Source organism: Podarcis vaucheri (assembly GCF_965113315.1).
Source record: "Podarcis vaucheri genome assembly, chromosome: 14".
Taxonomy (NCBI): domain Eukaryota; kingdom Metazoa; phylum Chordata; class Lepidosauria; order Squamata; family Lacertidae; genus Podarcis; species Podarcis vaucheri.
The window spans coordinates 6,850,555-6,876,906 of NC_138752.1; the positions used below are offsets into that span (position 1 = coordinate 6,850,555).

The 26,352-nt window shown below is 41.2% G+C and overlaps 1 protein-coding gene across 15 annotated transcripts in view; it reads right to left on the reverse strand.

Annotated features, from left to right (window-relative positions):
- The window catches only part of TCF12 (transcription factor 12), a 143,758-nt gene that overhangs the window by 82,742 nt on the left and 34,664 nt on the right, over nucleotides 1-26,352 (reverse strand). For all 15 annotated transcript variants that reach the window (XM_082198458.1, XM_082198465.1, XM_082198460.1 and 12 more), the window contains exons 4-6: nucleotides 11,783-11,856; nucleotides 8,013-8,081; nucleotides 2,854-2,956 (exon numbers count right to left, since the gene is read on the reverse strand). In XM_082198458.1, coding sequence (XP_082054584.1) covers nucleotides 2,854-2,956; nucleotides 8,013-8,081; nucleotides 11,783-11,856 — 246 coding nt within the window. The remainder of the gene's footprint in view (nucleotides 1-2,853; nucleotides 2,957-8,012; nucleotides 8,082-11,782; nucleotides 11,857-26,352) is intronic.

The window sequence follows — 26,352 nt, forward strand, 5'->3', positions numbered from 1 at the left end:
GTGATTTAGGGTTCCGATGACAAAAGGCAAACATGGGTGGAACAGATATGACACTTACCTTTGTACCAGAGACTTTATTTTAGATGTGCAAAAGTTTTCTTTCTACTCACGCACATCTCTCTATCAAGGAAAGAGGCATTAACATAGCTCAATAACACACTCCAGCCAGGCAAAAACATTTACGGAGAGTGAAGAGCAGGGCTGGTGATGGGTGTGGTTTGGGGAGGGTTTTTGTTCTGGGCAAGTCTTGAAGGCTAGATGGAGAGGCCTGGGCCTGACCTTCCTCATCCCACCCTAGTTCAAAAGGTACTCACTGTCAACATTAGCCATAGTGCAGTCATAATGGCCACATTTGGCCAATCATATTTTGATTTAATATGTCAAGATATGGATGAGCCTCATGGTTTAAAGTTGACTTTATTTTCTGGCTTGTTTGGAAGCCATTAACAACAGTTCCCCAGTTTGAATGCAATGGAAAGTTATAATTAACTAAAGACTTCCCTGCTTGTTTGCTCACTCCTGCAAAGGAAGGAGCATAGCAGCTGCGTATGGGGAATGACTCTCAGCTTATTAAACTAAAAAAATGGTTTTTTAAAAACTATACCTATGTTCACAATGAAAGGGGAACAGGAAAGGAAAATTCATGTGGGAGGGAGATGGAGCAAGTGCACATTCAAGCATGGTGAGGTCTGGAAGTGGGGAAATTCACATGAAAGGAAAAGTGAAGCCATGAACCTATGGAACACTCGTGACTTTTTAAAACATGTTTTCAACTGCCTTGTTGGTGTAATTTTGTATTGTCCAATATACGGTTGGTTTTGTGCATTGTACTCAGCTCTGGTATCTTGCAGATGAAAGGCAAGTTACATTTGTACTGTACCTATTTTAATGAAAGCAATGAAATTCCAGATATGGCAACATTACCCTGAGCACATTTCAACCTGGTTACAAGTTCATATAATGCCATTATCTCACTCTGGTACCAGAACAACTCAATTGTGTTTCTTGAACTGAAAAGAAAACACTTTTTTCACACTGACAAGATAAACAGGCTAATTCTGGAATTAGGGATGAACACAATTCAGTTCAACATAACAGCTTTACATCCTCTGACAAAAGCACTTTAAAATGTCTAAATGAATATTAAAATGCATCTTTCCACAGCAAATTGTTCATTACTGAATCACTATCAACTCTTGTTAGACAAAATTTCTAGCTCCTGCAATGTACAAGATAATTAAAGTGTTTAATAGCTCCATCATCAAAGACAGTGGCAATTCATAATCTGCTATCTTTTCAAGCAAACATGCTTATGGCTGAATATGATATACAGAAACAATATCCCGTTGACACATAATTCTCTGTTTTTAATAGTGCTTGTACGCCAGGACAGAAATTATGAAATATGTTTGTTATCTCAGTTCTAATACTGTATAGTTTAAAGAACTGTGAAAAGCAATTGTTGTACTCCAGTTGAGCAAGGGTGAGCAAATCATCAAGCTCAAATCACCAAAAACTGGAGCCTCAAACAGTCTGAGACTCTGGTACAAGAAATGCAGCCAGCATCAAATTTGCTGTAATATTGTAAAACACATCAACCGCCTTTCTAAGAATATCTCACAACTCCAATGACATTTATATTAAAAAGTAAACATAAACATCAATACAGCCTTCCACTTAAAGCTGTCATACAATCTTATAATACGAACAGCAGCCTAAAGAAAAATTTCACCTGCTGCCAGGCAAGAGTATGAAAATAAATGTAGCAAAAGACATGTATGACAAATGTAGCAGGGATGATGGGAAGTAAATTCCTCAGAGTATGAAGCACAAAATTATAATCAAGAATTTCACCTAACTTCAAGATCTTCTGGTTTAGACACTGTTCTTCTATCTTTGGGGAGGTCAGCAGGGATGATGTTTGTGAGGCTTTAAACAACTCCCACTCTTACCATGAATGGGGGAGGGGGATTTCCAAACAGGATGCTAGCTTTGGAGTAAATGTTGCTACTGTTAAGATTTCATGCCATGGAACAGGCATTTGATGGTCAGCTCTGCTTATGAACGTACTTTGAGCAACCCAGCCATTTGTTTCTCTGTTTGTGGAAGACTAAAGCAGAAAACAAAGGTAAAATGGAAAGATCTACAGAAGACCACCAGGATTTGGATTTATGTAATCTACTTAGATTAGTGTGGCAGTGTCTTAAAAGGACAATATCATCAAGAACACAAATAGGTCACATGCACCAGACAACATCAGTTTAGCAGACGAAGTAACATTATGAAGAATTCCTAGGCTACAGGAAAAAGCTAAACCAACTTGCCTCAACATATATTCTACAAATCAGTGCAATTGCTACATTTAGGTCACACAAAAAAGAAAGCAATTAAAGCAGCATTTTAAGACAAAGAAAACAACCTATCCAACAGCTAAGCATTCTCTTAGCCATCTTCACAACACACAGGATGAAGTGGACCCTAGCTCACGAAAGCTCTTGTTCATCTTCGTTGTGCCTTTTTTGGCTGGAATTGCTGTTACTAAATCATCAAGATGTAACTATACTTTGAAAAACAGAAAAAGCAGTTCCAAGTTTTGATAAAGCGTAATAGAAAGCATTCAAATACTTTTCAAAGCAACAGAACAAAGATACATATTAGATTTACTGTTGGTGGTTTGGCCTCTTTCACAAAGCAGTATAAAATCCCTAGACTAAGAAGTTGCCCTGTAAAGCAAATGTGAAGTGCAAATACCTTATGTTTACAGGAACTACTATCCATCTACTAAATGGGAAGAAAAATATCTCAAAGCCAGAGGGGCTTTGATGGGCTACTCACAAATAATTACCTACTTACCCATCAGATTTGAGTTCATGAAAGGTGTCGGGGACAATCCTTCATCGGGGCCTAATCGACTATCATTCAAGTGATCACCATAATGAGGGCTGTCTGTAAAACCCTATGGGAAAAGAACAGAGTATTTAACAGATTATTGGGCAGCACTACTAATTGAGTTCAAAGATACTCTTCTAATTAAATGCAGAGATACAGTCGGTCATTCTTCAGTGGGTTGGTCTTCAAATCTGCAAATCACAACAAACACACAAATGCTGAGCCTCTTAGCACTTCGTAAACTCCCTTTTCCCTTTAATTGTACAAGAAAAACAACACTATAAATGAACTTCAAAAGAAGAGGCTCCAAAGGGTTTGATAATAATAATAATAATAATAATAATAATAATAATAATAATAATAATAATAATAATAATAATAATAATAATTTGATTGCAAGGCTCACAAAGTGTCCTGAACGCAAATTTTGAGATTCAGGTCTAGCCACATCTACAAGCAGAAAAGTTCCTAGAAATTAATTAGCAGTGGCTGAAATTATGGCATCATGACAGATTTAGAGAAGGAATTTCACTATTTTGAATGCCACATAGCCACATGAAGTTACCTGTTGATTTGGAATCTTATAATATATATAGCACATGGTACTATCAAGACTGTATCATCCAGAGAAACTCTGGGATTGGGCCCAGGGACCATGTGCTCTCCCCACCTCCCAGGGATTTCTAGCCTGTTCCTCACCACAGAAGAAGTCACCAAACACATTTATTTCAGCACATTACTTCCACAATCGTGGAATTATAAAGCATGCAGCAGTCACCAAGACCTTCAGGGGTGGTTCAACACCACCTGTAGTGAGGCAGGATGGGAATAGCGCCAATGGCCTGCTCCTGCTATCTTTGCAAATTCAAACTCAGGGAGAAAATATAATATGAACAGAATCCAAGCCTCATCCTCAAGTGCAGTTAAGCCTAAGTCCATGTAATTCATATTTTGCTAGCCACATTTATTCCTCCCCACCCACTGTCTCCTCCCCGCCATCTGACCCATACATACTGCTTCAATCTGCAGAACTGGCGCTGTTACAGGTACTTGTTCCACGGTTGTTAAGAAAACAAAATATTTTCGTGTGGCAGCACATCTGCTTTGGAACTCCCTGCCTATCTGCATCAAGTAGGTGCAATAGCTGATAGTCGGTGTACTATTTTTGGTGCCTGCATAGAACATTTTAGTTTAGACAAGCCTATTGAGACATTAATAATAATAATAATTTTATTTATATTCCGCCCTCCCCAGCCAAAGCTGGGCTCAGAGCTTTGTTACAGATGTTTTAATCTTTTTTACTGTTAATTTACCGTAATTATTGTATAGGTTTTTAGCTTTTAAAAGTTTTTTTATTGGTAATTTTAATATCTCTTATAAGCTGCTTAGGTTTTACTCCAATCAAGTGGTGTAAAAAAATTGTTAAATAACTTCAGGGATGGTGACAGGAAGCATCTACAAATTGCTGCTATTCTGTTTCATTGTACAAGAGTGGGGAGGTACCTTCTTCTCAGATCAGAATTTGAGGGCATAGGATTTGGAAGGGGAGGAAACATAATTTTTATATTTACTGATGTTTTGGTTAGAATGTCACATAACCAGGTTCTTTAAATCTCTTGGCATTGAAGCATTAAACAACTTCTAAGACAGGCTCAAGCAAGAGAGTAAATTGCTCTGGCCTGCAGCAATAAGAAACCACCCAGAATCCCTAAGGGCTCTGAAATCATCAATCACTGAACATTCATCATTTTCCAGGCTGTGGGCTTGAATTCAAGACGACATTAATGGGGCTGAAATAGGCCTCCCTATCTTTGCAGGCTGCTGTCAGTTCAACCAAAGGGCTAGTAACTAAGGGCTAAATATCTGTCAGATTCCTACAACTGCTTATAGATGCATGTCACAACTTTCTGCTATACTGCCTGAGCATTTATCTTCTGGGAGCCCCAGAAGATTACTCACTTTACCTACTTCAGAATCAGCGATACACATGTGATAGACATTCAGAAAAAATCTTAGTGACATTTACAACTTGCTTATGACTACAAGGGTGTCCTCCGGTATCCATGACCTGGCCCCATCTGTCAGACAGCCAGCAAGTAGCAGCAGCTGCCCAGGAAATGAGAGGCTCCTAGCCAAGGTCACTGACTGCAGTTTATTTTATATTCAAGTACAGAAGAATATTATAAGACACTAGCTGAACAAAATAACTTGCAGAGTACACCATATATCAAGCAAAATCTTCTAATGATTTGATCTTTTATCTAATTAACGCAGCAAGACTCAAAGTAACAAGTCACAACTCTCAAGTTTTTAAGAACCAAAAATAAAACACCAACAGTGGGGAGAAGTGAATCACCATCTATAGCTAACTGAAGCCACTAAATACTGCTGAAGCTTTGCTAAAGAATACAGTTGTGTTCTAGAGTCATCCTAGTTAGCAATGGCATGTTAACACAGGAGAAACAATGCACAATATTAAAACTAGCATTATCGGCTTTGCTAGAGAGGGAGAAAAGCATGCAAATAAAGACAGGAGCCTAGCTATTATAAACAGCCTGGAGGAAATGAAGTTTAAAAACAATCAACAAAAGCTGGTTGACAGTCTTTGAAATAAAACATTAAAATGAGCGTCTAAATTTAAAATGAGGCGCTCATAGTTGTCTATATTCCCCTTCCCACTCACCATTACTGATGAACTTCAGATATTACTAAAATAAAGTAATAAGCTTGTAAATGTAGTATGAACAGTGTGCTTGGCTCTCCACAAAACATAACATCCATATGGCTCTCTACTCAGAGGGTTCCACAACTCAAAAAACAGCTAACACAGGGTGGGAAAGACTGGGAAACGAACGCATTCATCGTGGGGGATGAGTGTAGAAGAAAACCAGTCAGTCACAGGAGCCCCTTCTGTAGCACCCCCTCAGGGACAGGGAGTTCCTGAGAAAGCCATTAAGATAAGGGAGATTGGGAAGGAAATTGTTTCTAAGAAACAGTTGGCAGGCTTCTCAAGTAACTATTGATAAAAACACAAGCCACCCGAACTGTACCCACAAAACTGTGCTTCAGAATGCCTTTTCCATTAGGTGACATTTCTACCACCTCCACTGAGCACAACCTGCAGCCAGTAAAGCCTTGAAGTTAGAAACTAGTGAACTGTAAAGTAAAGAATGAGGTCTTAGCCACAGATCAGTTGGTGAAAAAGGACTCTTGCATGCAACTGATACCAGACATTTTGTATATCATAGTTCCAGGAGTATATTCCAGCTACAGTGGTACCTCGGGTTACATATGCTTCAGGTTACATACGCTTCAGGTTACAGACTCCGCTAACCCAGAACTAGTGCTTCAGGTTAAGAACTTTGCTTCAGGTTGAGAACAGAAATCATGCTCCGGTGGCACGGTGGCAGCGGGAGACCCCATTAGCTAAAGTGGTGCTTCAGGTTAAGAACAGTTTCAGGTTAAGCACAGACCTCTGGAACGAATTAAGTACTTAACCCGAGGTATCACTGTATACGACTAGCTGACCAGGTATAGCCTTGCTTCACTTGGTTACATCCTGGTAACCTCTTGTGTGGAATACTGCAGTATTTTGTACAAGGAACAGACTGGATATGGTCCAAAAATTTCAGCTGGTCTCAAATATGGCCGAAAGGTAACCAAACGGGGTTGGGTTCTACAAATTTATAATCCCTATAATGGCTCCCAGACTATTTCCAAGCACAAATCAGTGTTGATATTGACCTTTAACTTTTTGGTGCCAACAAGACCCTTTTTATTTTCCAGACTTTGTGAGACCCAGCAAGATTTTAGATCATGTTCTTAGCTTTACTGTTTTATCCTCCATGCTTAACAACTCAAGAGTTGTTTTAATTCATTATACCAATTATTACATTACATGTCTTATTGTTGTTTCTAAAAGTGATATTTTGCAAACTTCACTGAGAAAACTTTGTTATATGTGGAATAAAAATGAAGAAGCATGGATCATTTATTCAGTGTTCCTAAAAGTTTCTGTATTTGGGCCTTTGTCTTGGAATGTAAGAATTTGCTGATGTTCAGACTATTTGTCCATCTAGCCTAGAATTTATGTTGTGAACCAACCTGAAGGCTTTGGGCATAGTGCGGTGTACACATTTACCGTATTTTTTTCCCCATAGGACGCACCGGCCCATAGGACGCATCAAGTTTTTGGGGGGGGGAAATAAAGAAAAAAAAAATTATTTCCCCCCCAGGCGCTTGTGGGGCAGGCAGCGGGGAGAAGCGCTCTTCTCCCTGCCGCCCGCCTTGAGATCAGGTCCGGGGACAGCAGAGAGACTCGCTGCGTCTCCCTGTTGTCCCCGGATTGGTGGGGCAGGCAGCGGGGAGAAGCGCTCTTCTCCCCACCGCCCGCCTTGAGATCAGGTCTGGGGACAGCAGGGAGACGCACGCGCTCTTCTCCCCGCCGTCAGCCTCCAAACCACTTCGGGAGACAGCGGGGTGGCGGCGTTCCGCCTCCCTCTGTCCCCCGACCTTGTGGGGCTGGCGCTGGGGCTCTCCTGAAGCCTGGAGAGCGAGAGTGGTCTGAACCTTTTGACTAGAGATGCCAGAACTAGAATCTGGAAACTGCTGTATGCAAAGCAGGTGCTCTGTGGCCTCTCCTCTAAACTCATACCGTCCCTTCTGAAACAACCTGCCCCTTTTAAACTTACACTGTGTCTACCAGCCCCACCCAGCTGTGCATACAAAATCCTGCACACACCCAGTGATGTATGCAACCTGCTGCTGACAAGGATCTGTGGACTGGTAACATAACATAACACTGGTATTTGAAGAAGACTAAAGCAGGGTACACCAGAGTTCTTCCTATGAAGAGAGGAGGATGGAGATGAAGTGTCTATAGCCAGAGGTGCACTGTGTCCCTTGCCTGTGCTCTGCAGCTTCCCTGCTTAGCATAGTAGTTTAGATGGCTGCAATAATACATTTCTGCTGCTAAGAGAAGAGTCTGTGGCTGTCTGCTGCACAAGCCTTTCTACTACTAGAACTTTGAACCCACCTTTGAGCAACTCAAACTTTTGAGAACCATCTTTTTCACTTTAGAACCCCAGATGCACGCAAATAATTACAGAGAAAACAAATCCCACCTCCTCATGTTTCAGCTTCTCAAGAGCTGTTGAGAGATCTGAGCTTTTTCCAAGGAGGCCACCATTTTCCTGTAAGCAAGGAAATATTCAGAAAAATTAGGGCAAAATTAAAATAACATTTGTTCCCCAAAAATTTTTCATATTGTACCTCACTTTAAAACAAAAGTCTGGCATTTCATGATTATGCTTAACAACAACAACAAAAAGGTTGCTTACTGAACTGTTCAAGTGTTTGGTAGTTTGTTTCGCACTCCTATATATGGAGCTGCATTTGCACATGGACAAGAGGTGGAACCTTCCAGAAGTTCTAAAAGGAAGGGTTGGAGCTCCCCTGCTTTCAGCCATGTGCTTTGCGCAAAAGCAAGGGACACTCTGTTCACCCTCTCCATAGTACAGGCACCCTTAATAGATATTACCACCTGGACCTGAGACAGAGTCCATATGATAGAGCAAGAAAGTGTGACATATGACTGGAAAAGGGTTCGTTCTAGGAACAGCTAGAGGTAAGCAACCCTGTTTTCTTCATGGTCCCTGTGCAGTCCCTCACATGAGAAATTAGCAGGCTTGTTTTGTCACACAAACCACCACCCTGGCTGAACCAATTCTGTCTTGAACGTGAAAAAGTAGTAATAATCACAAATCTGGAGTATACAAACTAAAACAATTCTTTATGAATTGTTTGAATGAAGTCCCTGAATATTGCACTGTAGAAGCAACATTGGAATAACCCTGGCACAATGGACCTTGAGAGAAACTAGGCACATTTTCCTCTAGAGACTACAAAACTCTAATTGCCCTCAGAAGCAACTGAAAACATGTCTGTAAAGAAATGCAATTGCCTTCCAGGTGTCTCTGCAGTCAACAAAATTGTTTTGATAACAGATATGGAATTAGGAGGAGCAGTGGGATAGCCAGCCTTACTGATATCACCAAACTGTTCAGGGATATAAAAACAAAAAGTGATTGTGAGGAATTCCAAAAGGATGTGGTCACCTCACATCAAAAAGGATATTGTACTGCTGGAAAGTATTCAGCAAAAGGCTAATAAAACGATGATGGGGATGGAGCATTCTCTTATGAGGAAAGGTTGATGCTGTGCTTGGGACTTTTTAGTTTACAAAAAAGGCAAGTCAGAGCTGACATGATAGATGTTTATACAATTATCCATGAATGGAGAAAGTGGATAGACAAAAGTTTTTCTCCCTCACTCACAACACTAGAACTCATGAACATCCAATGAAGGGGAATGTTGGAAGATTCAGGACATATAAAAAGGAAATATACTTCTTCATGCAACACATAGTTAAGCTACGGAGTTCATTCCCACAGAAAGCAGTGATGACTATCAACTTGGATGGCTTTAAAAGGAGATTAGACAATTCATGGAGGAGAAGGCTATCGGTGGCTACTAGTCACAATGGCTGCGCTCTGCCTCCACTGTCAGCAGCAGTATGCAGTATGCTGCTGAGTACCAGTTTCTGGAAACCACAGGAAGGCAGAGTGCTCTTGTGCTCAGGTTCTGCTTGTGGGTTTCCCACAGGCATCCGGATAGTCACTGTGAGAAAAAAGATGCTGGACTAGACGGGCCATCAGCCTGAGCCAGCAAGCTGGAGCCAGTGTGGTGTAGTGGTTAAGAGCGATAGTCTTGTATTCTGGTGAACCGGGTTCGCTTCCCCACTCCTCCACCTGCAGCTGCTGGGTGACCTTGGGCCAGTCACACTTCTCAGCCCCACTCACCTCACAGAGTGTTTGTTGTGGGGGAGGAAGGGAAAGGAGAATGTTAGCCGCTTTGAGACTCCTTAAGGGGAGTGAAAGGCAGGATATCAAATCCAAACTCTTCTTCTTCATGTTCTTATCTCACCCAACTGGGTGAATGGAGAGTAAAATAGTAAACTCAATTCAATTCAAGTGTAAAGTGATGATCATGTATTTATAAAAGTATTTATATACTGCTAAATTACAAAACATATCAAAGTGGTTTGTACATTAAAAAGAAAAAAGACATCGGGGCAAAAATCCTCATTTTACATATACACAGTTCAGGGAGTCTGAACTGCTGGTGATTGACCAGAGATGAGACCTTGGGATCACAGTGGATGGTCAATGAGGTACAGCAGCTGTGAAAATATTGAATTCCATGTTAGGGAATGTTAGGAAATGGACTAAACTGTGGAATTCACTCCCAAACAATGCAGTGATGGCCATCAATTTCAATGACTTTAAAAGAGGGTTAGATAAATAAATAAAGGCAACATAAACAACAAGGTTAACACAGTGGAGTAACCTCACAGGATCTCAATTCATTTTAGAGGAGACAAGGACTGAACTTAGAACAGGAAGAGACAAGACACCCAGGGACCATCTGCATGTCTATAGCAGTCAGTACCTTCTGTCACATAGCACACCGAAGTCTCTGACATTTTAAACTAATGCTCAATGGATGCACAAGTATCTGCCATATGGCAGGGGAAAATCTCTTGTATCTTAACAATGCAAAGCCAGCATCTCAAACTGTGTCTTGCCCAATATAACAAAAGCAAGAAAAAGATGTGCCTATGTCAGATATGACGCCCCTTGCGCTTGCAATTTTTGCCTACCCCTGGAATGCAAAGCTCTCTCTAATTCAGCCACTGGTGCAATTTTGTCTCTTGATCTCACTGAAGTATAGAGGACACTCTACAGCAGGGGTCAGCAACCTTTTTCAGCTGTGGGCCAGTCCACCGTCCCTCAGACCTTGTGGGGGGCCGGACTATATTTTGAAAAAGAAAAGAACGAATTCCTATGCCCCACAAATAACCCAGAGATGCATTTTAAATAAAAGCACACATTCTACTCATGTAAAAACACGCTGATTCCTGGACCGTCCGCAGGCCGGACTGAGAAGGCGATTGGGCTGGATCCGGCCCCCGGGCCTTAGGTTGCCCACCCCTGCTCTACAGGAGTGGTGGAGAACCTGTGCCACTCCATATGCTGCTAAGCTAAAACTCTCATCATTCCTGACCACTCGCCATGGTGGCCAGGGTTATTAGCAATTGGGCTAAAACAACATCTTCATGTCCAGAGGCTCCCCACCCCTGCCCTCCTGACGTATCCTAACTCAAAGTAAAAAGGTAATCATTTCCCCTCAAGCAAACAACTGTGATCTTTTATTTAACATTTATTAAACTATTTTAAATGTGCATACTATATTACTGATTCTGTAGAGCATTATGTTCACACTGTATTATATTTAAAATAACTGGAATTAACAAAGGCTACTATTGTTAAAAACTTTATAGTTTTATTGTATCTTAAATACATTACAGGAGATCCATGAACAGGATCTGCCACTTTTTAAAATGTCTGTAACTGTAATGTAGAGACGGGTGGTGACTGCCTGGGTACCTGGATATTTTGCAGAAAGTGGCAAGCTGTTCCATGAACAGATTTTACTCAGGTAACTGCAGAGAGGGGGAAGGGGCGAGCCCAGATCTCCTGCATATCTAGATTGGTTTCCATCACTGATGATAAATAATCATTTTCTTTAAAGAAATTCTTTAAAAATGCAATTAATAATTAATTTGTGCAAAGATGTTCATCAATTCACCACTCAAGCAATCCTGCAAGATACAGGTATGGGCAGGAAGATTGCCTACTAATGTTTTCTTGTCTGCTGATAGATTAGTTTTAGGTACCACCTCTGAACCACAGACCGTATGCATATACAATAAATGCTCTTTTGTTAGCCATACTTCTGCCTATAATCAACTGTAGTCAAATTATACTCTTACCCTTGTAGGTTCATATGAAGGACTTGATTGACCACTTGCTCCCCAAGATGCAGCACCCGTTCGTTCTCCCATACCTAACAGCAGAAAGAAAGAGCACAGACTATATAATATAATGCAAAGATTGAGGGAAATTAGATGTATACCATCATTCTATCACATGGAAGACAGAGCAAGCTTGTTTTTCTCTTGCTCTGGAAGGTAGGATTCAAGCTATAAGAAAGGAGATTCCGACTAAACACCAGGAAGAACTTTTTGATGATAAGAGCTGTTCAATAGTGGAATGGACTCCCTTGCAAGGTGGTGGACTCTCCTTCACTGGAGGATTTTAAGCAGAGGTTGGATGATCACCTGTCACAGATGTTGCAGGGGGTTAGACTAGATGTCCCTTCCAATTCAAATTATACAATTCTATGATTCTATGCTTGTTATGATAGAAAAAAAATCTCTTCGCTTTCTATCTTTCAGTATTGATAAGAAGTACACCCAAGAGAAACAGGTTGTGATACCAATTCCCATCCTGTTTATTCACAGCGTTTGTAATCAAGAAATAGACATCCATTTTACCCAATTGGAATTCTGGCCGTCATTGTTAATAGGCTTTGTACTGCTTCATTACCACCACCTTACACACATTTATTTATCCAATCTTTTTAAAAAACCATTTATGCTAGTGGTTATCACAACTGTGTAAAGCAATTCATTCGTATTTTCATGATATGCTTGTATGACAAGGTACAGGCAGCCCCCCATTTACGCAGGGATTACATTCCGAGGCACCATGTGCATCAGTGAAATAGAGTATAATTGCAACACACTGAAAAAAACGACACTCTGCCACCATTCCATCCTTTTAGTGACAATTTAGTGACATATTTATATTGCTTCCAGGTTCGGCACAATGCATGTATATACACTCACACACATACTGCACGTGCATAAATGGGGGGCTGCCTGTATCTTGTCATACAAGCATATCATGAAAATACGAATGAATTGCTTTACACAGTTGTGATAACCACTATTTTTCCATGTATAAGACATGTATTTTTCCATGTATAAGACATGTATTTTTCCATGTATAAGACACCCCCATGTATAAGATGATCCCTATTTCTTTCAACCCAAAATTGAGAAATCAACATTCTGGATTTAGCTGCTCAGTTTATTTTCTTAATTGGTTTAATTTGGCTCTGCTTGGATTGTCGCCTGTTGTTGCAGACTTTACAACCTTGCAGCTGGGGACATCCCTACCTGCTCAACCTCACATTCCCTTTCCTTTGCTAGCATCCTAGCCTTCAATCAACCTGAGCAGTAAGAGATGGCTCGAAGCACCACACTGAGGAAGGGAACTTAAACAGCTGCATGGTGGCAGTCACATCCACATTATTTCCAGGCTCCCCAGGAAGGAGTGTGCAGGGTCAGTGATTGGTGAATCTTGCATGTGCTGTATGGAGAGTGACTGTCGTTTTTGGGGTGGCTGGGTGAGTGAGTGAATTAGGGGCATGGGTGCTGGTTTGGGTTTAATCCTTGGACGTTTGCAAGCTGATTTAACTGGGGCTAGCACCCCTTAACCACAAAACAGTTCTGTGCAGTGTGTGCAGCTTGTTTGTGTGTGCTCCAAGATCTAATTCCAAGATCTACTTCTCCTTGTGCTGGTGAGGCTAAGCTCATACGTGCTTTACCACACCAGGGCAGCCCATCCAGCCCTTCATTCACCGCGCCCTCCATCCCACCCCATCAGCTGTTGGTGTGTTTGTGCATCGTTGGTCTGCTTGCTCCTGCTTTGTGGTATCTCTTTCCCCTCTCTGGGCTCAGAGGGCTTGCAAGCATTGGATCATGAGAGCATTGGGATTGGGTGTGTGTTAGTGGGTTTGCCTTGCTTCTTTCGTTGCTCGCTTCGCGTCAGCTTGGTTGCTCTTCCGGGTTTGCTGTAGGGCTCCACAGAGTGTGCATGCCTGCTTGCTGCCTGAGCTAAATTATCCCGTTTTTTTTGGCCGGCTGGCAAGCAAGAGTGTGTTGGTTTTTTTTAACCCCTGTGCATTCACCATCTGTGTATAAGATGACTCCCAATTTTTGACTATTTTTTTTTTAGCTAAAACCATTGTCTTACACGGAAAAATGCAATATTTGAGTTGCACTGGATATGGTATGCAATTATGTCACTTATTAGATATCCTCGTCTACAGAGAACCAAAGCCACCCACAGCACTGTAAATATAGACACACCAGATTCATAAAGGCTGTCTTTTCTCTCTTCATTCATTCCTCCCTACTGCCTGCCTTTTTCATTACTACACATGCTGTACTGACATTTCTGCCCAAAAGTCTTTCTCCTGGTTATTTCATGTCAAGTTAGAAGCATCACCACCTCTGTCTGTCTGTGTGTGTGTGTGTGTGTGTACACACACACACAAAAACACACGTTTACCGCTCAGTTCCGGAATTACAGAAGTCATCCCATTTTCTGATTTGATCCCAGAATGGCCCGTTTTCCCTTAGGACATCCCTACATCCCTCTTCAGAGAAATGTTGGAGAGTATCGGATGTGACCCCTGAGCCAAGAAGAGAAGTAAATATACAACCTTTAGAAGGCATCTGAAGTTTTTAAATGTTTAATGTTTTATTATGTTTTTATATGTGTTGAAAGCTGCCCAGAGTGGCTGAGGCAACCAGTCAGGTAGTCCGGATACATATTAAAAAAATATAATTATTATTATCATCATCACCGTCATTGAATAGGACATCCCTATTTTCATTTGAGAAATGTTAGAGGGTGTGTGTTTATGCAGAGGGGGAGGGAGAGGGAAAATTATTTCCCCCACAGTATGCATTGCTTTATACCTGCTATTCTCTTATGCACTCACCCAGTTTGTAGGCATTATTCTAGGCAGGGAATTTGTGGCTCTCTATATGAGGTTGGAATTCAGCTCCATTCATCCCCAGTCAGCATGGCCAACAGTAAAGGGGTGTTGGGAGTTGTAGTTCAGTAGCATCTGAATGGCACCATATTCCCTAACTCAGGTCTATAGTCTAACTATCCATGAAGTTTGTTGTTATCAGTGAGCTTTGCTGGTTTAGTTTTCCTAATCTACAAATAATTCATGAGCAAATTATAAAGCACCCAATTTTGGACCAGACAGTTACAAATGCCTAACCAGTCCTTTGCTTCCTTCTCTTCTATCCATTTGTTTTGAAATCATGTGATCCTCTTACCTACTAGCTACCAAGGTTCCTTGAGAAACTTTAGTAAGTGATTAGGTCAAAGCTTTTTGCATTAAACAGGTTTCAGCTAATTGTTTCCTAAATATTATTCTTATTCTTATTAATGCATATAACATCTATGTTGTACCCACTGTTCATTTTATGGAAACTCAGACACTACTACAACACAGTACCTCAGTATAGTATGACAACGGCATTCCTGGACTATTAATGGCATATAAATAGCTTTAAATTCTATACAAACCCACTTAGCATTGGCCCAATACTGTAGTCAGGTTTAGACAAAATCAAGTTAGACAAATGTGTACACTCATGCGCAGGAGGTTAAACTGAACAATAGTTTATCTATTTCAGCATCTTCTTTCTAAGGGTGGACAGGGTGGAAACTCAGAAGCAGAACATTACAATAAAGGTCATATTCCATTTGTACCTAGCATTTGGCACTGAGATGCACTGCTTCTGAAAATGAAGGCTGTGTTTAGCTATCATGGCTAACAGACCTATTTCTGAAAGCACTTAGTGGCTATCCTTACATCTTGTGATAGTTAATTCTACACTGCAAGAATGAAAAAGCACTTGTCCCCCCCCCCAAAGTCTAATTAGACCAGGCAGGGGCCCTAATGTAGCCCACAACTGCTGTTTTCCCCATGCCACACCCACCTGCTATCATATGTAATGACAGGCGTGGATAGTTAAAGTTGTGGCTGCAAAAGAATGATCAAGAGCCTTAAAGTGCACTCCCAATTTTCCTTGGCAAGCAGAACTTTGCATTCAACAACTTTTCCTGCTAAAAGCAAGGTTTGCCATGGTGCTGATCACTTGACTGGCAGTAGCTGCAAAATCCATTGGGATTGGCTACATTCAAGAGTTCCTGCATGCAATCCCTTTCCAAAGCAGAGCTTGCAGCCGGCACTGGTCAGCCGTGCCGAAGCCCCACTTTAAGCAGGGATGTTACTTTGCAATTTGAGTTCAAGCTGGGAAGCAAAAGGGGGGGAAATAACCAGGAGTGCATGTAAAAATGTGCTTCAGATTCTTCCGTTTGTAGTTGAGTCACCTGATGTCATGTTGACATCAGATGATTGACAGGTGAGTCACGTATCTGTCCAAGTGGTCCATGGACAACAGGGAGCTCAGGATGCGGCCCACTGGTTAGAACCCATTCCTCACCTCAGTCATTGTGTAATTACAGTGAATTCCCTAGTAACATGTGTGGTGTGAAGAAGTACTCTTACCATCCCTGAACCCCACTGAGAAAGACCCCAAAGGAGGAATACAACTTCTCTACCCATTCACATCCTCCCCCCAATGGGCAACCATAGCTATTCACAGTATTCCATACACTAGTATAAGATCATTATGTTATCTGCTATTTTATTCTCAATCTGTCCTCAACAAAATTTGCATTCATCAGTGCCACAGGTGACCATTTCCAGTGATCTCTATCCTGAATAATCACACCCTATTTAGATGTCCTGGGGCTTTTATCATCTATGTGATTTGCTTTACATTATATACACAATGAATCTAACATGCTATTCTCATGACTATTAGAACAGGCTGGAGATTCTATTTTCTATCTGCTTTCCAACCTGAATTATTTGGCAGCATCTTCAAAGTTGACTATCTCACTGTCCAGCATGACCCCCACTTACTCATGAATATTAGGTGGCACCAGTCTCAATACAGAGCCTGATACCACATTCTTACATGTGAAAATGGTCTATTTATTTCTACTCTTTTCTGGAGTCCAAGTGTATAATATTTACCACTCTTCTCTATCTATATGCCAATGCAGTTGAAGAATTCTAAAAGCTAGGAAAATGGCTAATCTTCCATTTGTAAAAGCTATGCTGGTTTCTCCTCAGAAAGGTGCTATTTATATATATTTAGCTTTGGATAGCACTTTTCACCAATTTACCATGAACACAAGTTAAGCTAACAGTAATTCCTAGATCCACACTGATTTTTCTATTGCTTACCTTTCAGTCCTCCACTAAGGAGTTTGCTTTTAGTGATTAAAGGTAATTGTTGCAAGTAAAAAAAAGGAAATGCATAAAATAAGCCTTTTTGCAAATGATAGAGCAATTATGCTATCTAATCCAAAAGCTGCAATACCTGTATTAATGAAAGAACTAAGCAATTATGGTAAAGTGACAAAAATCAATGAATCCAAATAAAAAATAATGTATATGGGTATTTCTCCCTTTGACCATTTAATCATGCAAAAACAGACAGGTTTTTAAATCTGCAGCAAGGTAATAAAATATATGGAACTGCAGATAACTAAAAATCTGTCAACTTTAAAAAACAAACTTCACACCATTTCTTTTACAGCTATGACAAGAACTTAGATCTTGGAAAGACCTACATTTATCATGGTCAGGACTCATAGCTGCTGTAAAGGTAGTTATCTGATGATGATGATGATTGTTGTTGCTGTTCAAGTTATCTGTTCAATTTATATACTGCCCTTTATCCAAAGATTCCAGGGCAGTGTTTCTTTTTCAAGTGCTGCCAAGTAGGATTACACCCAAACAATTTAAAATATGGCAGGGCTCAGTAAAAAAGTTCATACACAAAGGACAAAAAATGCAACCAGGCTCCTGAATTATATGTATCCATGTTTAAAGTGGCGGGTTCAGAATCCCACACCTCCAAACTTATTACAGTACCTTCCAATTAAAGCATTTGATGTCACTGATCCACAGACAAAAGGGTAAACCATGGCTAGATACAGTCATACCTCGGGTTGAAGTAGCTTCGGGATAAGTATGTTCGGGTTGCGCGCTGCGGCGACCCGGAAGTAACGGAGCGCATTACTTCTGGGTTTCGTCGCTTGCGCATGCATAGACGGTCAAATAACGTCACGTGCATGCGCAGAAGCGGCAAATCGCAACCCGCGCACATGTGGGTTGCGTTCGCTTCTGGATACGAATGGGGCTCCGGAACGGATCCCATTCGCATCCAGAGGTACCACTGTATAGAAATTTCAGATCCAGTATACAGAGCATGTCCATTTCTACCCTCTTTACTCACTGAAACGCATACCATTGAAAACCCTTTCCTCCACACCACACTGAATGTTTGGAAAACAGAAATTAAAAAATTGGCTTCTCTGATATCTCCCCTTATTACTCTTCACTTCCAACTATCTTTTAAAAAAGCAGGACAATGCTTAGATTGAATGGCTGGGAACAGATGGCAGACTTTTATACGCTAAAATACCTTTTTTTGCAAATGGTATTCCTCTATGAAAAGAACAATTCATAGTTGACATGCCAAACCTTAAATGGTCATGGTACCATTTCAATCAGCTGTTAAGATTCCTGTTAAATCCAGATATTTCCACTTAGGCAAACAGGAACCTAACAGCAACAGAACACATCTTTGTTAACCTCGCTCCTCTCTTCTTTCTCTGAGGGCATAGCTTCCTCAATTTATAAAGCTTTAATAAACCTAGAATATGGCAATCTTTTGTACACAAAAATGACGTGGGAGATGGACCTAGAAGTCAAAATACGAAATGAAAAATGGATGTCTTTGTGGTCAGGAGCCTGCTGAAATCGGTTTCTGCAAAAATCAGGGAATCCTTATGAACACTTTTGCATAAATGGCACTATAAACCAGTGATGCTATCCCAGATATCTAAGGTATTGGAGGGGATGCACAGTCAAAGGTACATATTTCCATATGTGGTGGTTTTGTAACATCATCAAACCCTTCTGGAGTGCTGACGTCAAAGAAATAAGGTTGATATATAACAAAACTATTGACATGTATGCACTAACACTACTTGGGCTTATGATCCCACCAAGTGCTTTTTTCCTACAAAAATGTTTAGGGGTACTCTCATTTTGACTCAAGAAAATCACCATTTTATAGTTCAACTCAGGAAAAATAAATACAATAAATGGACAAAAGTACAAAGATTCACAAAATGTTTAGGGGTATGCATATCCCTGCGGGACCCCAGAAAAAAAAGCACTGACCCAACCCATTCAAGATTAACCTAACAATGACCACTTAGTCTTTCTATTGAAAGCTGCCCATATGGAGATAGCAAGATATTGGAAAACTGGTGTTAACATCTATTCTAGGTACACCAGAGTATGGTCAATAGCATTGGCTGAGAAATTAACATGTCAGGTCAGAGCAGCAAAGAACAAACACAATCCACATGGCAAATGTTTATTAAATACATCAATTGTTCAGACTGTGGCAGGAATCCACCCAACACTCATGGGAAAATGTGGTGTGATATTTTAGACTAATTTATTACACAGTGTGACAAAAGTCTAATTTTATCAGGACAAGTTGATTGTTGCCTACTGTTGTAACACGTGTTTTCTCAAAATGTACCTTCTGTACCATGAAAAATAAACAACTTTTTTTTAAGAAAAAGAAAAGTTACCGTATTTTTCGCCCTATAGGACGCACTTTTTCCCCTCCAAAAATGAAGGGGAAATCTGTGTGCGTCCTATGGGGCGAATACAGGCTTTCGCTGAAGCTTGGAGAGCGAGAGGGGTCGGTGCGTACCGTCCCCTCTCGCTCTCCAGGCTTCAGGAAGCTATCAGCAAGCCTGGGGAGCCCGCGGGAGTTCCCGCAGGGCTCCCTAGGCTGCGGATAGCAGCCTGCCGCCCAGCGCGTGGAGCACCCTGAAGCAGAGCGCCCCTCGTGCCGGGCAGACATTGGCCAGCCCCACAAGCTCAGGGGACAGCGGGGAGGCGCAGCGTCGCCATCCCGCTGTTCCCCGACCTGGTTTTTTTTGGGGGGGGGAATAAAGGGGAAATTTTTTTCCTTTATTTCCCCCCCCAAAAAAACTAGGTGCGTCCTATGGGACGGGGCGTCCTATGGGACGAAAAATACGGTAATTGTTGTAAATTTCTTTTCCTCTCAGCTTGCATATATGTCAAATAGTTGGCTCATGGGTTAATAGCATAGACAAAGGACAAAATATTCATGTTAACGCTCATTTAAGATTGCTCTAAAATGAGCAAGGCAGGTTGAAAGAGAAATTTCAAACTAAGAATGACTGCTTTCAAGGAAGTATCACCTGCTGAAAAGCGAAGTCATATTTATTGTTAATTGGCAGCTATAATTTAATGCCATAAGGTATAGCCACAGTATAACTGTAAATCATCTGCATGAGGTACGAGGTGTGATTTCTCAACACTCTTGCCAGAGCAGAAAACCTCTACAACTTTGTCACATCTTGCAGATGACAGCGCTGTATTAATTTTGCTGTACTTGATCCAGGAGCTGAGAAAGTGTGGTGGCTGGCACTGACAAAGACAAAAGCAATCTCTTGGCATATATAACCCTTTTCTTCCTCAGACAAAACAAGAAATAACACAACCACCACCACCACCACAACAAACACAAAACAAAAATATATTTGCTTGCCCGGTACCCAGAAAGTAGAAAACTGACTCATGAAAATATCAAGATTCAGCAAAATCCGGAAACAGACTTTTTACAAAATCTAGCAGTATTTTTATTTTACTATTTTATTTATAAAAATATTCATGAATTGTCAACTCATAACAAAATCAAGGCAGTGTATACTAAAATGATTAAAACAGCATAAAACTATAAAAACATAAAATACAGAACAAATAACTAACGAGTCAGATTAATTCTTCTATTTATAATAATATTTATTAGGGGAACATACATAGATATAATAATGAACACTCAAATATGGATAGCTTGTGAACAGACCCTGCTACCAAGAACAGGGCATTAAACTAGGAGGTTGCATTGAGCCCTTTCAGGCATTCCATAGCTGCTGGCAGGTGTTCCTGCAGGTCATAGGCATCAATGACGACAATTTTTTTAATATATATCCTGACTACCTGACTCGGTTGCCCCAGCCACTCTGGGCAGCTTTCAACACATATAAAAACATAATAAAACATTAAACATTTAAAAACTTCCCCATATAGGGCTGCCTTCAGATGCCTTCTAAAGGTTGTATATTTACTTCTCTTCTTGCCTCAGGGGTAGCATACCATACCCTCCAACATTTCTGCGATGAAAATAGGGACGTCCTAAGGAAAAGCGGGACATTCTGGGATCAAATCAGAAACTGGGACGTCTTCTCTAAATCAGAAACGTTCCTGGAAAATAGAGGCATTTGGAGGGTCTGGTATTCATGCTTTGTAAGCCAAATCCATGCTGTGTCTATACCATTGCAGGTCTAGGCCTTAATGCCTCCTGGAGCTTCAGCTGCCTAACAAAAGACAGGAAGGATTCTAAAACTCTCCAAGGAGATTATTGGTAGCTGACAGGCAGCCAATCCCCTGCTGCGAAAGGACCAGTGTTGTGATTCGCTAGTTACAGAACAAGATGACCTATGTGGGGTTGTGTTGCCTAGGCTGGGTTAAGGTATATATACTAGGTTGTGTGCCCCCGTTTGTCATTCCTGTTCCTGGTGTTTAAATAAAACTTTTTGAGCTTAATCTCAGTCTCAGGTTATTCTTGAACTCACCTACACTTCAGGCACCATGAAGAGTGGTTTCTATTTGCCTACTTCCTCAAAGGCTTCATACAACATAATGACTATTTAAGTTCTGGAAGTGGGGAAAGACAGGCCACCAATGCATATATATTTGACAGGCTTTTATCAAGGTATGTGGGTTGTGTGAAATATGGACTGATTTATGAACAACCTTGCATGAAACAACCAGCGGCAGAGGAAAAGCAAATGGTGCATAGCAATAGCCCCTATTTTTGTTATCTGCCGTACAATACTTGTGTGTGATGTGAGGGACAGCTTCCACAGCCATCATTAGTGTGGTTATTTAATAATAGATGTAGATGGAATATGTAATGTTCCAGTGGAATTCTACACCAGCCGCTCACAATGTTTCCAGCAGCTTTAGAACAATATTGCTTAAGCAGAATGAATTCAAGCTAGACCAGACAAGAATCAACTTTTTAAAAGACAGAATGTGAAATTATTGAATCCTTTTAAAAACCTGACTTAAAATTATTATTATTAATTCAATGTATATACCGCCCTTTATTGAAAGATCCCAAGGCGATGTACAACATTAAAAACATATTACAGAACACCAACAACATAACATAGTTCGGTTTATTGTGTTTAGAGAATAGCCATTACACACATAAAAATAGTAATAAGAATACTGCTACTAATAGTGGTTTACATTTCTACTCCCTGACTTTTAGTAGGTAAATCATTTCCCATTCCCCCTTTGTTTTATTGCACAAATTTGTAAAGCCTTGGCAAGAAATTGGGATGTTCTAAGGGATATATACCTCTCAAAACATAATAAATATACCTGACAAAACATAATAAAAAGCATACTGACAGACAGCCTAGTAATAAAATAGTCAACATAATAACAGTCCTCTCCCCCACACTTTCAAGGTTTGTGATCAGCACAACAGCAGCAATGGAATACAGTAGGAAATAAACAATTCGTGTCAGTTTTACAAAGTTTCAGCATCAAAATTCAAAATCCTACCTATAACATAAGACAACTACAGGAACAATTGCGCTCCTTAATTATTTAAAAGAATTGTTTACATTTCCTGCAATGAGGCCTACATATTATCTGTTTTACAACTCTTTTCACATAATATATTTCTCTAATGACAACATTCCGAAGCAACTGATAAAAATCTCTAATTACTTCTATTTATGTTATATTATAATCTGCTTCTTTACAGTGAAAAACCTCAGCACATCCAAATAGATCTGCAACTACAAAGAGTTATTTCAAAATCCATGTGCTAAATATGCTCCACCATATATTTAATTGATTTTGAAATAGTCCACGCAGACTTTGGAATTGAGAATCAAATTTTCCCATTGCCCCAGCCGGACAGCTGTTTGGACCAAGATTTCCAGAGCAGTAGGGATAGGCAAAATATTGATACTTTGTCCCTTACCAGTAGGAACTCCAGACTGCGATAAAGGTTTCATATTTTTTTCACAAGAGTGTACTGCCCAGCTGGCCTTGCAGACCCTCCCCACTAGGCAGGCAGCAGCACTTTACTGCAAAGTAAAGCCTTTACTGCAGGGGTCACCAAGCTAAGGCCCATGGGCCAGAAGCAGCCCCCAGAGGTAATTTGACCAGCCCACGAGCTGCCCCTGAACCGAGTTGCCCACGCAGCATGGGGACTCGCTTCCGTGGCGCTGGAAATCACGTCTGCACGCAATCTGGCCCACAGAGGGATCTCCGCGGGACCGATCCGGCCCAGGCAAGATAAACCTTGCCAACCCCTGTTTTACTGCAAAGTAAATGGCCGTTTCCTCCTGCCGATCTGCAAGGCATAAGCCCCGGCCACCTCTCAGCTGGCATTGCAGAGTAAAGGACTGCACTCCATTCAGCAAATGATAAGATTCAGGTGGTTTTACTCTTGCTTTTGTTATGCAGGTTTAAGGCACACACTACTCCTCTTGCTAGGCGGAGTAGAGACCCAGCTTCCCTGCTGAGGGATGGAGATTCTGGTGGCCTCTGTCGTGATGCTCAAACAGTGGGTCTCAGGGCTGCAATCTGCCTCTCCTGTCACCCATTTGCCTGTTGTGCTCCCCAGCCTTGCCAGCGCCTTTTGGTTGGATCAATGAAAGCACTAGCAACTCTCTGCATGCTGAGTAAAAGTGGCCAGGAAACAGAAGGGGGGGGGTGTTGAAGTGAAGAAGAAAGGGCGAGAGGTGTTGAAAAGTGAGAAAAAAGGTTACTATTAAATAATAAACTGGGAATAGAAATTAATAGGATAAGAGAGGAAAGAAATGAATCAGGAAGAAGTGATGAAAGAAACCACTTCTTCACTTAGAACCTCCTGCCTAAAATGGGGAGGCTGAATCACCATACCTCCAGGCAGTGGTTTTTTTTCTACAAAAAGAGGTGCAGGAACTCGCACCTTTTGGGGACAGACAATTTTCCATCACCCAATCGCAGAGCTGCCACAATCCAACGCGAGGTTACTAGTGCCGTTCCAACAGCAACGCTAAAGAGATGCCGAAATGCACCAAAAAGGGCAGATGTCCGTACTTAGGTCAAGAAAAGATGAGCAATTTCCAAATATGGATTAGATAACAGTAGAATGTGCTGTCAGTAACTGTGTTTACATCTGCCACAATTTTGTGACTGGCTCTGCTCCTTCCTGCACCACCATTTCTGACTGGTGAGCCTCAGTAATTTTCAGCTGCCTCAAGTGGGTTCTGGGGATAGAAAGTTCGAGAACCCCTGCTCTAGATGTTTTGGACTCTCGGCTCTCAGCAGCTCTAGTCAGAATGACCAGTGGTCTGGGATGATAGGATAACTAGAAGGGCCTCACCTGCAGATCTATATGGGAGGAAGCATTCTCTCAGATAGCATAGAACCAAGCGGTTTAGGGTTTTGTAAGTCATCAACATGTCATAAATCCTGGCCCAATCCAAAATTTTATTGTGGTCTTAGACCAGCATAAGGTAAGAGCACCTCCATACATAAAGAAAACATTCTAGATAGGCAATAAGGCAACTGCAGAAGTAGACTACTCATTCTCTCAATTACAGTAGACCGACATAAGATAAAAACACGTAAAACATGTAAAGCAAACCTTCAATTTTAGACCTCCTATGACGTATGTCAATCATAGCAGCACTATATCTGGCAACTGAATATGTTATATCAGGATTTATATCTTGGAGCAGTAAAGAGATATAGAATTGCCCTGTGTGTCCTGGAAATTTGTGTATTATTGGCAAGATAAACCTAGCACGTATGTTTGTGTAATACTGGCAGTGCAGAAAAACATGTTCAATTGTTTCTATGTGCCCAGAGCTGTAGGGGCATTTTGTCTCCTCATAAGGTGTCTTCCTAAAACAGCCCTCCTGGATGGCTGAAGGGAGAGCCTGGCAACGAGGCAGAGTGAAAGCTCTTCCATGTTTTGCTATTTCAAGATTAGTTAAATATGCTATTGGGGAGGTGATGTACCTACTTGTTTCACTAATGAGAATCCTGGCCCAGTAGCAAATTGACAGGCAGTTCTTTTCAGAAGTGGTATAATACGCTTGCAGTACATAGTTTCATTCAGGAATCCAGCTCTGGCCTTATGCATCAGTACCAGCATCAGCTTCCAACACAACCTTAAGGACAGCCCCAGATGCAGTACATTACAGTAATCCAGTCTATATGTTACCACCACATGGGTCTCTGTGGCTCACCATGATCTCAGTGGCATGGCTATCCCTGTCCAGGAAAGTTTATAGCTGGTGCATCAGCCAAAGCTGGTAAAAGGCACTCCTGGCTACTCCAGCCTCCAGTAGCAGCATTGGATCAAGGAGTACCCTCAAACTACATGCCTGCTCCTTCAAAGGAACTGTAACAGGATCCAGTACAGGCAAATTACCCACTTCCTGGATCCAAGACCAACAAGGCCTCCTTCCTCCAGCCCACCACTGTATCCAGACACTGGCCCAGAACTTGCACAGCCCCCCCCCCCACTGACTAAACTGTAACAGAGAAACAGAGCTCCAAATCTCCCAGTAATTGCTCTCAAAGGCTTCATATAGATGTTATACAGCATTCGAGACAGGTCTGACCCTGTAACAGTTAACACTCAGGGAACCGAGGGACAACCATCCAATACAACTCTGTGGTATAGATACCATGGCTGATAGCTTCAAAAGTTGCTGAAAGTTATTGTAGAAGCAATAGGTTCATACTCCCTTTACTGTCCTTCTCCCAGTAAAAGTCATTCAACAGGATGAACAAAGTTTATTCAGTCCTGTAACCAGGTGTGAACCGAGTCCTGAACAGGTCCATGTTGGGACCAATTCCTGGTTGGGGTCCTGGAAAAGCAGTGGAGAAAGGCAAGAGTGAATATCCTAATGCAATATTGAAATCTGGAGGTAAAACTGACAAGGCAAATAAGAAATGGAGTGTGTGGAACAAATCGTGAAAATCACACAAAACAGCACTAATCATAATACATCTGAAGCACAGCAGTTAGTGTAAAAAATCACATCTACAAGCTCAACGAGGTCACAGGCTAGTAGTACACTGGATACAAGTACGAAGCACATACATTTCCGTTCAAAACCTGACTGTCCCTGCAGCTGCAACTGTTCCATTATCTTCAAAACCTAGGCGTTTGTTGCATGAGGGTCCCATTGGGGCCAAAACCACCTATAAGAGGGAAAGCCTACTATATTAGGTCAAATAACTATTTAAGTCCCATACTCTGTTCACCCAGTGACCACCAGATGCCTATGGGCAAAATCAGTGTGCCATAGTATTCTTCCCACTCAGGATTCCCAACAACTTGTATTCAGAAGCGTATTGTCATTCAACACTAGATCTTAAGCTTAGGTAGGTGTAGGTAGATCT